Consider the following 14,340-nt stretch of genomic DNA (forward strand, 5'->3'; position numbering starts at 1 on the left):
ATGGCACGTTTTGGTGGAGGTTGACATATATAGGTTTGTGTTATGTTATGTCATATTCATGAGAGCAAATTCAAGTAGTTCTCCGCACTTGAACGAATCTGCCATGTGAAAGCTCAGTAGTTTCTATCTTTAGTGCTGATTGAGCCGAAATAATTCATCTTTTCAGAGCTTCTCCTATTCCTCTTGAGGGCTCAACACGTTCCAGTTCCACCACCTCTTCCAACATTTCAACGTGGTAAACCATTCTTGGGATCTTTTGCTCTCGTAAAGATGGTGGGGTATATGGCTTAACCATTTTCTTAGTGCTTTTTGGGTGCTTTTTTTGCTGGGAATTTAAGTTTAGGGTGGAAATCAAGTGTGATTTAATGTAGTTATCCCTTTTACCCGGACCCCCTATCCTTATCTGCCTTTTTTTGCATTTGCTTTAACTAATGCACACCACCTGTTTGATATTTGTCCTCATCCAAATTTTCTCTCTGTTTTTGCTTCTTCTCATATATATGGCTTCTGAGATGATGGTTTGAAGCATTCACAGCAATTGATTTGTCTTTCAAGCATCACAATGAGCAGGCGTCCTGAGCTTCTTGACTTGATTTCTGGGGACAGGGAATGGGAGTTGAATAGAATTGGTGTTGGGAGTTCTGTTAGTGAGAACAATAAGCTTGAGCTGAGACTTGGATTGCCTGGAGAAGAGAGGCTTACAGAAGGAAGTAGCTGCTTGAATTTTAGCCATGAAAGTGATGAATCCCATCTCCTTTCTGCTAAGCTCTTTCCTTCTTGTTTGAACATTAGAAGCAACAAAAGGGCGCTTTGTGATGAATTCCGACCCCACAAGCTGGTTTTTTCTGAGAAAACAGCTGAGAAGGTGGCTCCTCTCATTCACTATCTTGGTGCTTCCTTACCATCTTCAGCTTTTCAGAGGGAAGCCCAGAAGCTATCTCAACCATCGCAGTCGTTATATTTAGAACATTTGTTGATGCCTCAGAAATTGGACTTGGTGTCAGAGGAGCCATCAAAGACATGCAGCTTAAAAACAGCTGAGTTTCCTTACTCAACTGAGAAATCATGTCTCAATAATGGGTCAGTTCCTGCAGAATCATCTGAACCTAAACACCAGGACAAAAGGTTAGTCAGCTTATCTTCTCTTATATCCTGTTTTCTAGTCATTCATATTATATCTCCGGACTATTATTACTTCGTTCCATGTGAGATCCCACCTTGGATACAGAGGAGAAAGAAACCTTCCCTATAAAAGTGTGAAAATCTCTCCTTAGTAGACACGTTTTAAAAATCGTGAGGCTGATGGCAATACATAACGGGTCAAAGCGGACAATATCTGTTAACGGTAGGCTTGGGTTGTTATAAATAGTATCAGAGTCAGGCACTGAGCAGTGTGCCAGCGAGGACGCTAGGTCCTGAGGGGATGGATTGTGAGGTCCCACATCGGTTGGAGAGAGGAACGAAACATTCCTTAAAAAGGTTTGGAAACCTCTCCCTAAAATACATGTTTTAAAACTGTGAGGCTGACAGCGATACGTAACGAGAGCCAAAGCAGACAATATTTACTAGTACTTGGGTGGTTACATACATATTGCTTTTACTTATAATTGGGCCTTTTTCTCATTCAGAACTAGTTTTAATTTCAAAACCTTTATGTTTTAAAGTTTTTCAAGGAAACAAGTAATGCTAAGTTGCTAATTGCAAGGAATTCAACATCTTGTCAGCAGGGCTTCAGTTGCATCAGCCGTTGGTTGGCCTCCCATCCGTTCTTTCAGGAAGAACTTTTCTGGCCCCCGCTCTTCGAAGCCTAACTCTCTTGTGTTGTCAAAAGAAGCTGTGCAGGATGAGAATGGCTCAAAATTATCTCACTGTTCCAACGGACAAATGTTTGTAAAAGTTTGTATGGATGGGATTCCCATCGGAAGAAAACTGAATCTCCAAGCCTATAATGGTTATGATCAACTGTCAGCTGGCATAGACGAACTCTTCCACTGTCTTCTTGCAGGTAATCCTTCAATGCCCTGCATTCAATCGATATTTTGTCCAATACTGCATATTTCTTTTGTAAATGATAATTAGTAAGTCCATTTGGTAATGATTTCGTTGAAATTTAGGCTTGTTTCCTCCCAATTTATTTACTATAGTTTTTTCCTTTATTAAGGAAACATTTGAACTCTTTAGTCGAATTTCAAAAACAAAAACAAGTTTTTAAACTCGTAGAATTTCAAAATCAAAAACTAAGTTTTTAAATAGTTTTCAAAACTTGGCTTCGTTTTTGTTTTTTGAAATACGGGATAGAAAGTGGATAATAGATGCGAGATCTCACCTCAGCTAGAGAGGAGAACGAAACATTATTTATAAGGGTGTGGAAACCTCTCCCTAGCAGACATATTTTAAAATTTTGAGGAGAAGCTCGAAAGAGAAAGTCCAAATAGGACAATATCTGCTAGTAGTGGGCTTGACCTGTTACAAATGGTATCAGAGTTAGACACTTAGCGGTGTGCCAGTAGAGACGCTGGCTCTGAAGGAGGGTGGATTGTGAGATCCCATATCGGTTGGAGTGGATAACGAAGCATTCTTTATAACGGTGTGAAAATCTCTCTCTAGCATACGCATTTTAAAACCTTGATCCAAAAAGGATGATAACAGTTAGCGATGGGCTTGGACTGTGACAATAAAACAAATGAACCTATATGTGAAAGTAATGTTTATAAGCTTAGTTTTCAAAATCCAAAAACAAAAAACCGAATGCTAATCAAACTAGGACTAAGTTTCAAATTAAGTTGTTATGCTGAAATTACTGCTCACTTGTTCTTATGTTCTTCCTCCTAATTAACACCAGCACAGAGAAACTATCAAGCAGCTGAAGATGGGAGAAAGTTGGAGGAAACAACCTCGTTATCTGATTCCAAACACGAAAACGGGCTGTACACTCTAGTTTACTATGATAATGAAGGGGACAGGATGCTTGTTGGTGATGTCCCATGGAAGTAAGCATTTCCCACCACTGATCTTGTAGCCCATGTCACTATCATTTTCCTGACCAAATCCAATACAATCTTAGGAAAAAGGGTCTTTTTTTTTTAGTATTACTTTGCATCATTCTAAACAGCATTTTTTTTAGTATCGTATCGGTCAGAGAAGGGAACGAAACATTGCTTATAAGGGTGTGGAAACCTCTCCCTAGTAGGCATGTTTTAGAACCATGAGGCTGACGGCAATACGTAATGAACAAAAGCAGACAATATCTGCTAGCGGTGGGTTTAGGATATTACAAATGGTATCAGAGCCAGACATTGAGCGGTGTGCCAACGAGGATGCTGGCCTCCCAAAGGTGGTGGATAGTGAGATCTCATATCGGTTGGAGAGGGGAATGAAACATTCCTTATAAGGGTGTGAAAACCTCTCCCTAGTAGATGCGTTTTAAAACCGTGAGGCTATCGACAATATATGACGAGCCAAAGTGGACAATATCTGTTAACGATGGATTTAGACTGACACAATGGTTCCTGTTCAGTTTATGAAACGGAACCCTTTTTAAGTCATAACTTTCGCTTTCTTTGTATGGTGGGCTTATGGGGCTTCATTTTCATGCAGCATGTTTGTTTCCACTGTGAAGAGGCTACGTGTGTTAAGGAGTGCTGTTGTTGCCACTGAAATGAAGTGAAACTCCTTTCAAAATTCACACTTCTGAAAGGTACTGGAAATGTTCTTGTCAAATCTTTCTAAGTCTTGGCTCAGAATAGCAGCAATTTTGAGCAGAAATGGCAACAGTTTATGCCAAAGAGTGATACCAAGTTAGGATTTTCCCATATATGTTTTCATTTTACTAGCTGCAACCTGTAAGCGCAGCCTTGGGTTTCAAGGTTGAGGCAACTGCTACCCTGTGTGTACATACTTATTTTCTGTATATTCAGAAATACGAGTCCTGGTTGTGAATTCTTCTTGGGAATTTACTGCATCCCTCTCAGTTCTGATTTCAAGAACATAAACAAGAGAAGAGTGATTGAATTTGCGGTTGTAGGACAGCAATTGTGCGGCACTTGTTTTAATCCAGTAAACAAGCTAGTCGTATGAAATTCAAACTTTTTTCGAACAATGTCGGTGTATGCTCGAGCCTTATGTCATGTTTGATAGAAGTATTTTTGGAAAACATGAGCGAGAAAATACATTTAAAATAATTGTAAAGAAAACAATGTTATAAGCTAAAAGCGAGTATGTGACACCGACTTTGATAACATATAACTCGTGTAGGAAAAATTGACAACTACTCATATCTCCTATAGGACATTTTGGGGCATTTTAGCATTTGCGAGTGCAGACATGATTTTAGTAACCGATTATTCACACCCATATTGACACAACATGAAACATTAAAACCCTATTTAGGACGAAAGCATGTAAAAGAGATTTGAAACGAGTATGCAGCCATGGACAATATATTATAGACAAGTATGATTAGGACATTTGACATGTGGCTGCAGACAACACGCTTTGGACAAACATGATAATAACATCTAGCACTATTTAGGAAAGAATTGCAAAAGTATTTCAAATTCGTATCTTATGATTATTAGGTCGATTCTCAAATCTTCGTCCAATATTTACAATAAAGATAGTCATGTTGGAACTACGTCATTACATAATTTTTGAAAATAAAAACACTAACAATTTGGTGGTGAAGCGCCAATACCTCCTTTTAAAGTTAAAGATTTGAATCTCCACACTAACGCATACGAAACAAGGGTATTAGTGTCCATTAACACATACGAAACAAGGGTATTAGTGTCAATTTTCCAAAACAAGAGACAAAACTCCAAAAGTGTGGGCTTGTGGAGGCGTTAATTACATAGAAGTGATAAAAGAGGGCTAAATATCAAAAGGAAAGGAAAGCCCTGATTCATTAAGATCCCTTCTTCAATTTCAGGCTTGGGTGGGCGCAATCACATTCTTCCAACATCCTCGCAAACAAAGCAGGCAATAGCCAGAGCCGGCACGACAGCGCCACTCTGTATCTCTTATCCTACATGCTTCTCCGCGCGTCCCCTCTTCTTCGCGCCTCCCACCGTCCATTCTCCTCTGGGGTTCACATGGCGCTAGCTGCCCATGTCCTTCCCAACCATCAAAGTTTCCCTTCATGGCGATCTTCTTCGCACTTGCCGCCTGTTTGTCAAGCGAATGGCTACGACCGCATTTCGCCCAAATTAACTTTTTCACAATTTGTTCGGAGTTTCTACGTCTTGTCGGGAACATACAATAAGGTACAAAGGCCTTGTGGAAGGATTTTCTGTGGGCAAAGAGAGTATAGAAAGGTGAGGAGACGAGTCCCAAAAACCAAGAAAAAGGAACTAGAGCTGAACGTCAGTATCTGTATTGAAGAAAAGTTGCCGGACGACCCAGAACTTTTGGTATCCATTTCTTCACGTACATTCTACACTGTCCTTTTTTCGGTATTTTTTTGTTGTTGATTATACGTTCATAAAAGAATTTATTTCATAATGATGGTGGGAAGAGTAATAATGAGAGGGATCAAGAATGCATGTTTTGGGCAATCCTGTTGCATTCTATGTTGTAATTGTGCATGATATCCTAGCATTCGTTTAGGAGTCTATAGGTTGAATTAATTTTCAATAACATTATTCTCAATCTCCACCCTCCTTTTGTTTAGACTCAAGAAAACGAGCAGCACGTTACTTAGTGGACTTGCTACTTGACACATTCTTTATTCTCTTACATTTAATTTTGGTTATGCAATAATCTGGGAATCATATTGTACTTTCTTATGTTTTGTTTTAGCTTAAGCCAACCGATAGTAAGTATTGTCCTCTTTGGGCTTTTCCTTTTAGACTTTCCTTCCAAAATTTTAAAATGCGTCTTCTAGGGAGAGGTTTCCGATACCGGGCGGTCCGCCAACGAGGACGTTGGGCCCCTAAGGAGGATGGATTGCGAGATTCCACGTCGGTTGGAGAGGGGAATGAAACATTCTTTATAAGGGTGTGGAAACCTCTCCCTAACAGACGCGTTTTAAAAACCTTGAGGGAAAGCCCGAAAGGAAAAGCCCAAAGGAGACAATATTTGCTATTGGTTTGGGCTGTTAGAAAAGAAATCTTAGGGAAATGAGAGCGAGAAAAGCAGTTAAGCTATGAAATTCAGTTGTGTCATCAACTTCTCCCAACAGTTAAGAACATAGCTTCTCCCAGCTGCTTAACGTGCAATGCACCAAATGCATCTAGACGACAATAATTTCATATGTGGATACAAATTTCTACTTCTTGATTATAAGTGCTTTGACGTTAGAATATTAGAGAGATTGATGCTTTAAGATATTAAAGTTGGATCGGTAGAATATGTCAAGAATTAGGAGTAGAATAAATTTTCATGTTTGATCTCTTCTGCATTGTTGCAAGGTTCATTTTCTTATCGATCATTTAATACTGATAGCTTTCCTTTTTTTGAATGCTTCAGAGTATTGCAGAAATGCTTCGTTTGAATGTTCCTAAGGCTCTGAAGTTAGCTTTCAACAATTTAAAGGATTCACAATACAAAACTCGAGATAGTTCAATAAATGATGTTGGTTTATTTGAAAGTGTTGAGATGTCCGTGCTACTTTGTAACGACGAGTTTATTTGTAAACTTAACAAAGAATGGAGGGACGAGGATCATGCCACTGATGTCCTGTCCATGTCACAGCATGTCCCAGAACTGAAGCTGCCAATTGTAAGAACCTGAGTAGAAATGAGTACGGACTAATGTCTTTGAGAATGATAAATGATTGACTGATTTTTGTATCTTCAGCTTATGTTAGGTGATATTGTCATTTCTGTTGAGACTGCTGCGAGGCAGGCGGAGGAACGGGGACACACACTCCTTGATGAAATTCGGATACTCCTTGTTCGTCACTTGATCACCCTTTTTGTTTTAAGATAAAAGCTAAGAATTTTGCCCCTGCATCCATATGTTTGAGAACTAGTAACATTGCTACTATTCACATAGCATACGTGCCTTTAGGGGGAGTGTGTAAGACGAAGATGGCGTTTAGTATGCGGGCATGATGGGTCCATGGGATTTGGTTTCATAATTAAAAGTTCTTGCACAACCTATACACAAACATTTTATTCCCAAGCTTCACATTCCCATGCAACACATTCCAATAGGCCCAATATGACAATCATTAGCACATTTCTAACACTGCATCCTTCATTTTCAAACATTTGAAACTCATTAATGTGTATTCTAAACTGGACCATGCAAAACCTGCTAAACAAAGAACTTGACCTTCTTGGAAATTTTCGCCATCCACCTTGAGGAGAAATCACTAGGCTTTCAATTTTCAAATCCTGTTTTTTCAAGGCGATGGGAATTAAACTGTCGAAGGATTCATTTCCTAAAACTGGAAAGTTGAGTGATTTACTTATCCATTTTCTTTTGATTTAGGAATGCCAAAACTATGTGAAAGGAAAGAAAGGCAGTCGGTATAAAAGTATGCCCAAAATCTAGTTTAAAGAAAGGCAACCGAACTGAAACAACCATCTTTTTTCTTTTCTATCCTCCGGAGAAATTTTTACTATCAAGAATTCAACTAAGCAAAGGAAATTCATCATTGCATGGGGTTTGTACAGGTGCATGGATTGTTGCATCTTTTGGGATTTGATCATGAGATTAGTGAAGAGGCTGAAGTAGAAATGGAAAAGGAGGAGGAACTACTTTTGAAGAGTTTAGAGTGGAAAGGGAAAGGGCTGATTCAGAGTGCAATTGATGCTGAAACTAATTCAAACTCAGTTGCAGAAGTTTCAGATGGTAATTATAGTAGTCTGCTTTATTGTTCTACTAATGACTGCACCAATTCACCAAAATTCCTTTGTGATTATAATAAAGCTGTGTTATGTTCTGTACATTTGTTACTGTTCTTATGTTGGAAGACCACGTTCTCTATGTATGTTCTTACTATTCACATGTTAAAAGACAGGAAAAAAGAAGGAAGTCTCCGATTTTACCGCCCAAGGTTCAGCTATATTTTCTGTGATATGGATGGTAAGAGCCCTCTTGAGATGAATCCAAATTATTCCACGACCTGTGGTGTCGACTTGTATTAAGTATATGAATTATATGTAGGTACATTGCTCAACAGTAAAAGTCAAATTACTCCAACAACTGTCAAGGCCCTGAAGGAGGCCTTGTCAAGAGGTGTGAAAGTTGTTATAGCTACTGGAAAGGTATGACATTTTGCTTGATTGTTAGGATATTGACCTTAAGCTTGTTTTCCAACTTTTTTTTTCCATGTTCTGTTCTTAACTCTTCACTGAATGTCCGGGTGTTTTTGTATTTTTTTTCTTGTTACTTTCATCTGCTATTGTTTTATTTTCACAATTTAAGGAATAATGGTTAGATTTAATGCATGGACTAGGCCCGCCCAGCAGTAATAAGCATTTTGGAGAAGGCAGGTTTAGCTGGAAAAGATGGTGTTGTGTCTGAATTTTCTCCAGGAGTTTTCTTACAGGTTTCTATTTTTCCTCCTCTTTCTTTTTTATCTCTCTTTCGGTTAAGACTCACGACTCTTCACAATAGTATGATATTGTCCACTTTGAACATAAGTTCTCATGGCTTTGCTTTGGGCTTTCTCAAAAGGCCTCATGCCAATGGAGATATATTCCTTGCTTATAAACCCATGATCACCTCTAAATTGGCCAAGGTGGGACTCCCTCCCAACAATCCTCAATAATCCTCCCTTCGAACAAAGTACACCATAGAGCCCCCCCTGAGGTCTATGTAGCCCTCGAACAAGCTCCCCATAATCAAGACTCGACTCCTTTCTTTGGAGTCCTTGAACTAAGTACATCCTTTGTTCGACACATGAGTCACTTTTGACTACACCTACGAGGTTTACAACTTCTTTGTTTAACATTTGAAGATTTTTTTGACATGACTAAATTAAGGGGCATGACTCTAATACCATGTTAGAAATCACGACTCTCTACAATAGTATGATATTGTTCATTTTGAGTATAAGCGCTCATGGCTTTGCTTTAGACTTCCCCAAAAGGCATCATACCAATGGAGATGTATTTCTTACTTATAAACCCATGATCATCCTCTAAATTAGCCAATGTCCCTCCCAACCATCCTCAACATCTTTATGTTTCTTTCTAAAGTTGATACATGGCTACTTTTGATTATATGTTAAGAATTTTCTTGAGGTGCTTTTATGTCTTGTAATGGTGATCTTTGTGTCATCAAGTGATGGAAGATCTGGATTATACGCTTTAACTTTCAGTTTATTTTTATGTACACTCCAACTTTAATCTTATGCATTATATATTCTCTTTCCTTCCTTGGTTATAGGGACTCCTTGTTTATGGCAGACAAGGCAAGGAAATTTATAGGCGGAACTTAGATCAAGATATCTGCAGAGAGGTATGTCTCGTGCTGTTTACTGTGCGTACTACTCAGCAGTTTGAATGACGATTAAGTAAATTTTTTTAAAGATGAGTCTCGGGGATTAAAGCCATGCGAGCACAAAACATTCTACAATAGATGTATCCATGTAGTTATGCTTGCCAAAGAAAATGACTCAGCTGGCGATCCTCTCTTTTAAGTACGGTTTGAAACTAAAAACCGTAAGAATCACGGAAAATAATGATAGTTTTATGAACGGTTAACTAATAAACCTAATAAAGGAAAAGGCTTTTTAACACAAGATGCTTGTTAATGATATCTGAATTTGTGTTTGTTGAAGTGCAGGCATGTCTTTATTCTTTAGAGAAGAATGTTCCTCTGATTGCATTTGGTGAAGGCCGTTGCTTAACTCTATTTGATCATCCACTTACTGATGCATTGCACACTATATACCATGAGCCCAAGGTACTTGGACATATTTTTGTCTTGGTTCCAAGTCTTTTATGTAGTAAATGTGATATTTGTACCCGTAAAGGTGAGATTCATGCGGGAACATACATTCTTAATTTAAAAGAGGGTTCGAAAACATATTTATTCTGACTTTGAGGGAGAAATCTGATGTGTACCATGCACCTGAATTTACATATAGTAATTTCCATCTCTTACAAAAGACCAGTCATTTATGGATATTATCAGGAGGTTTGTGCGGATGTAGTGTAGTCCCTTTTTCACTCTACAAGGATCAAGATTAAAATAACGTTCATTCTCTTTCTGTCGAAACTAGATATATTTCTAGCCTTTTCTGTAAATAATGATAAAGTGAGACAACATTTTTATAGTTCGGATCTATCTGGTAAAGACGAAAGCAGAATTCCTGATTATTCAGTTTACATGGCTAACTACTGAGAACTGAATTGTTTAGCCAATTCGATTTGAAGGTTGAAAAGCTAGACTTTACTGTTGAATGTAACTTGATTGATTATGTATTACAGGCAGAGGTGATGTCCTCGGTTGATAATCTTTTGGCTGCAGCTGAAATACAGGTAAGCTCTCGACTGAGATGCCTCCCTCTCATTTGTGTATTAGTTAAGAAAGAAATGAGGAACGATTCGGCATCAAAGCATACTTTCTAGCAAAATGTGTGAATAAGCCCAGCATTGGTTCCCATAGCAATCACATAGAATAGGGAGCTTTTGTATGATTTATTTTAACATGTGAACTCATACAGAAACTTCTTTTCTTGGACACTGCCGAGGGAGTTTCACGCATCCTTCGGCCATACTGGTCAGAGGCCTCAGGGGAACACGCCTCGGTTGTTCAGGCTGTACCAGAAATGCTCGAAATCGTCCCCTGTGGAACCTCGAAAGGTAGCGGAGTAAAATTGTTGCTCGATCATTTAGGAGTTTCTTCTGAGGAGGTAAGCTAAAATTCTTCCCTAAAGCGCCTTGTCCAAAGTGTCTTTCTTGGACCTTAACCTGCTTGAATTCTGTAGGTAATGGCTATTGGAGATGGGGAAAATGACATTGAGATGCTGGAATTGGCATCTCTTGGAATTGCTATGAGCAATGGAGCAGAGAAAACAAAGGCTGTTGCTAACTTAATTGGTCCCAGCAATGATGAAGATGGTGTTGCAGAGGTTATATACAGATATGCATTCTAGACACAATGTAGCTTTGAGAAGCTTATGATCTGATTACACAGTCAATTATTGTGATTGAAGGATGCAAATTCTGCCCTTCAACATATTCTTATTATTTTTCTCTCTCGACCAAGCCAAACTAAGAGAGTCAAGATTTTTGCCTTTTAGTAGGGACACATAAGTTATTAGCTTAGCCTTTTGATGTTTTTATCTCCATACACAGAATGTCATTGTGTTGAATTACTACTAATCCCATATTCTTTTTAGTAGTCCGGAGTTGGCTAAACATTGTATCCTCTTATTTGCAAATGAATAAACTTCTGTTCTTACATGCTTAACGAGACTCGTCATTAGGACATGTTTCACCTGATCACTGAGGTTGCTCTTCACGAAAATATCATCCACCTTCTGCTACAATGTATCTGATGAAGATTGTTGGGAGAGAGTTCCATGTTAGCTAATTTAGAGAATGATCATAAGTTTATAAGGAATATGAGGTCTTTTGGGAAATCAAAAGCAAAATTATGAAAGTTTATGCTCAATGTGGAGAATATCGAATCATTGTGGAGAGTTGTGATTTCTAACATTACTTAGCTTTCAATGCGTCAACTTTACGAAATCCAAGCTCAACTCCTTGCTCCCCGATCCCCTCCATGGATCCCAATCTCATTGCTGTTTCCTCGCCCCATGACATCGTGCACCGTTCTGTTCTCATCTTCAATCACTATCTTCTCCAAACATCTCTGCCTGCAATGCTATTCTCAAGCCTTCGCTCAACACACTCCTTGGCACAGTAGGCTTGCTTACTTCAATAACCAGCTGGTACTTGCCTGATGCTTCAATCCCAGATGAAAACACCCTTCACCTCTGTGTTCAAAGGCCGGCGCGGGCCTTGCCCAGGTGCTCTAAGGCCAAAAAGTCCACTGTTTTGTGACCATATGGCTGCGAATCAAACCTGATCGTTAGGAATCTGGTAGATTTGAAATAAGGTGGCTTGCGATTGTATTGCCCATTAGTTCTTTAATGGAATGGTTGAGTGATGTTGTTTTCATGGAACACTTTGATTAGTTATTAGAGGGAAGAGGGTATGGCAGCCTCATTGTATTTTTCATTTTTGAAACCATAAGTTCTCAGAGCCACAAAGTTAGAGGTCCAAATCCATCCATAGTAGAAAGCAAGTATATTGAAGAGCATAGCATTGCAGCAAATCGCAAGATTTTGCTTGGCAAGTTACCAGTTTGTTTGTATATAGACAACATATGTTGAAGGCCAGAGAAGAGGAAGAACTGGGAAAACAAATGGGGTGAGAATTGAATGGACGTTATCGATTAGTAATTGCTTACAATCTCTCATAGAAGTTCAAACAACACCGACGGCAACAAGTAATGGAGATCATTATCGAGGCAGATCAACTCTTATATACACCAGAGGGCTCTGAATTTTGGACAATCCAAGGGTGTTCGAGAACTTTGTGTAGTGGCAGCCGTTGAGAGCACTCCTTGACAAGCATCTACACAGATAACAAACAATAAAAGCAAACACAGTTTGTTCAATACGCCAAAGATTATTGAGTATATCAGCAAGGCTTAATAACGCTATAATACCTGACTGATAAGGTCCTTTGCAGTTGAAGAAATGATTGGTCTTGGAGGAAACTTCAAATCAACTTGCATAATTCTGCAGGCACGGTCACATAAAATTATATCAACCATGGAGAGAGATCTCTACCCCACAGAGAAGTTTAAACTATAATCAGCAAGGCCCAAAAGATCAGAGATATAAAGTTTCCATCAAATCTACCTCCTGTACGTGTCAGAGTGTTCCTTAGCCTCAAACGGGGGTACCCCATAGAGAAACTCATAGCACAGGACACCAAGACTCCAGATATCCACACTTGCATCGTGTTCCACACTCTCCACTGTCAAGAACAATAAGCATTAAAGCAAAAACAGTAAACGGAATTTAGAATTACAAATATTCTTTATCTCCCATTTTGAGATTCCCTCACTCTACTTCAACTGGCAAAATGTAGCTTCAGAAGAAAAGACAATTGTGATGTCCGGTCTCAATATACATACCCATTTCAGGAGACAGATAATCCAGTGTCCCACACATAGTACGCCTACGGTTAAACGTGTGCACCGACCATCCAAAATCAGCGATCTTGAGTTCACCCTGCGTCAGGAAAGCCTCATTACTTAGTCCCAAAGAGAGAATCTAACATCAAGGACCAAGAACCTATAGATTCAATGAAACCACACCTGAGCACCAATTAGAAGATTTTCTGGTTTGATGTCTCTGTGGATTACGTGTTTTCCATGACAGTAAATGAGTGCTCGAGCCAACGATGCAATGTACTGCCTCATGACCATAAATTTAAAACATCATTATAATATCAGATTTAGCGTACATAACAACATTGCAAATTACTTGCTTATTGTCCTAATGTTATATGTGTTTCAGTACACAATATTGAAATTTAAAACCTACTTCACTGAGAAAAACCTCTACTTTGTCGGAAAATTCAGGTAGGTGGAACCAAAACCTGGGCAAAGAGGAGAGGAACTTACAGTAGCAGCACGTCTCTCACTGAAGTACTTGCACTTCTGTAGTTCCTTGTAAAGCTCACCTTTGGGAGCATATTCCAATACCAAATAAATCCGTTTCTGCAGCCACAACATTTAAGAGGGGGAAGGTCAGTGGCTGAATGTTGCAGAGTGAACTTTTTAAATTACTTGATTTATAGAAGAAACTTTCAGAGATATGAAATACTTGATCGTAGAAGTATCCATAAAGGCGCAGAATGTTGGAGTGTCTAAGATGACTCTGTATTTCAACTTCCCGACGAAGCTGGTGCTCAACCTGCGACTGTTGTAACTGACTCTTGAATAAAACTTTCAGCGCCACAATTTGATTACTCTGTTTGGAATCCATGGAAATCAAGTAAGCTCTCACAAATTACGAGAGGAAAATGGTGCAACCAACTGTATAATTCCCTAACACTTGCAAGCAAGATAAATGATCTTCTCAGGGTAACGACTCTCTAAACATTTACGATTTTAATCACAGGACAAGTAAGGTTGAGAGAGTAAGACGAACCCTCTTTTCCCTAGCCAGATACACATGACCGAATTTCCCTCTTCCGAGAGGCTTCCCGATGTCAAAGTCGTTAAGCGTCCATCTTCTCTTTTCGACAGCAGAGGCCTCCGTGGTAGTGATCTGCGAAAACATTTAACATTCAAATTCCAATAATTTTCAAAAAACGATCGACGTTCCTGGAAAAAAAAAAAAAAAAAAAAAAAAAAAAA

General features: G+C 38.9%; 3 protein-coding genes across 4 annotated transcripts in view; 2 read left to right on the plus strand and 1 right to left on the minus strand.

Annotated features, from left to right (window-relative positions):
* The first annotated feature begins 74 nt into the window (after window positions 1–74).
* Window positions 75–4,009, plus strand: LOC111475521 (auxin-responsive protein IAA16-like). 2 transcript variants are annotated; one of them, XM_023119900.1, is made up of 4 exons: window positions 75–1,125; window positions 1,725–2,005; window positions 2,843–2,990; window positions 3,598–4,009. In XM_023119900.1, exons 1-4 carry the CDS (start codon window positions 563–565, stop codon window positions 3,665–3,667), a joined length of 1,062 nt encoding a protein of 353 aa, XP_022975668.1. In that variant the 5' UTR covers window positions 75–562; the 3' UTR covers window positions 3,668–4,009. The 2 variants fall into 2 exon arrangements, with proteins under 2 accessions (XP_022975668.1, XP_022975672.1); XM_023119904.1 differs by having other exon boundaries at window positions 77–1,125; window positions 1,728–2,005.
* Window positions 4,010–4,903: 894 nt separating this feature from the next.
* Window positions 4,904–11,360, plus strand: LOC111475505 (endoribonuclease YBEY, chloroplastic). The gene is made up of 12 exons (XM_023119896.1): window positions 4,904–5,408; window positions 6,466–6,717; window positions 6,796–6,891; window positions 7,620–7,797; window positions 7,963–8,031; window positions 8,113–8,213; window positions 8,405–8,497; window positions 9,340–9,411; window positions 9,739–9,858; window positions 10,386–10,436; window positions 10,622–10,810; window positions 10,886–11,360. The coding sequence occupies exons 1-12, from the start codon at window positions 5,028–5,030 to the stop codon at window positions 11,051–11,053; spliced, it is 1,770 nt and encodes a 589-aa protein (XP_022975664.1). The 5' UTR covers window positions 4,904–5,027; the 3' UTR covers window positions 11,054–11,360.
* An 837-nt stretch (window positions 11,361–12,197) lies between these two features.
* The window catches only part of LOC111475542 (serine/threonine-protein kinase Aurora-1-like), a 4,301-nt gene continuing 2,158 nt past the window's right edge, over window positions 12,198–14,340 (minus strand). Inside the window, exons 2-9 of the mRNA XM_023119907.1 lie at window positions 14,132–14,251; window positions 13,805–13,951; window positions 13,603–13,698; window positions 13,294–13,389; window positions 13,111–13,207; window positions 12,833–12,950; window positions 12,637–12,709; window positions 12,198–12,542 (exon numbers count right to left, since the gene is read on the minus strand). Coding sequence (XP_022975675.1) covers window positions 12,441–12,542; window positions 12,637–12,709; window positions 12,833–12,950; window positions 13,111–13,207; window positions 13,294–13,389; window positions 13,603–13,698; window positions 13,805–13,951; window positions 14,132–14,251 — 849 coding nt within the window. The 3' untranslated portion in view covers window positions 12,198–12,440. The remainder of the gene's footprint in view (window positions 12,543–12,636; window positions 12,710–12,832; window positions 12,951–13,110; window positions 13,208–13,293; window positions 13,390–13,602; window positions 13,699–13,804; window positions 13,952–14,131; window positions 14,252–14,340) is intronic.

The sequence above is a fragment of the Cucurbita maxima genome, unplaced genomic scaffold (assembly GCF_002738345.1).
Source record: "Cucurbita maxima cultivar Rimu unplaced genomic scaffold, Cmax_1.0 Cma_Scf00003, whole genome shotgun sequence".
Taxonomy (NCBI): domain Eukaryota; kingdom Viridiplantae; phylum Streptophyta; class Magnoliopsida; order Cucurbitales; family Cucurbitaceae; genus Cucurbita; species Cucurbita maxima.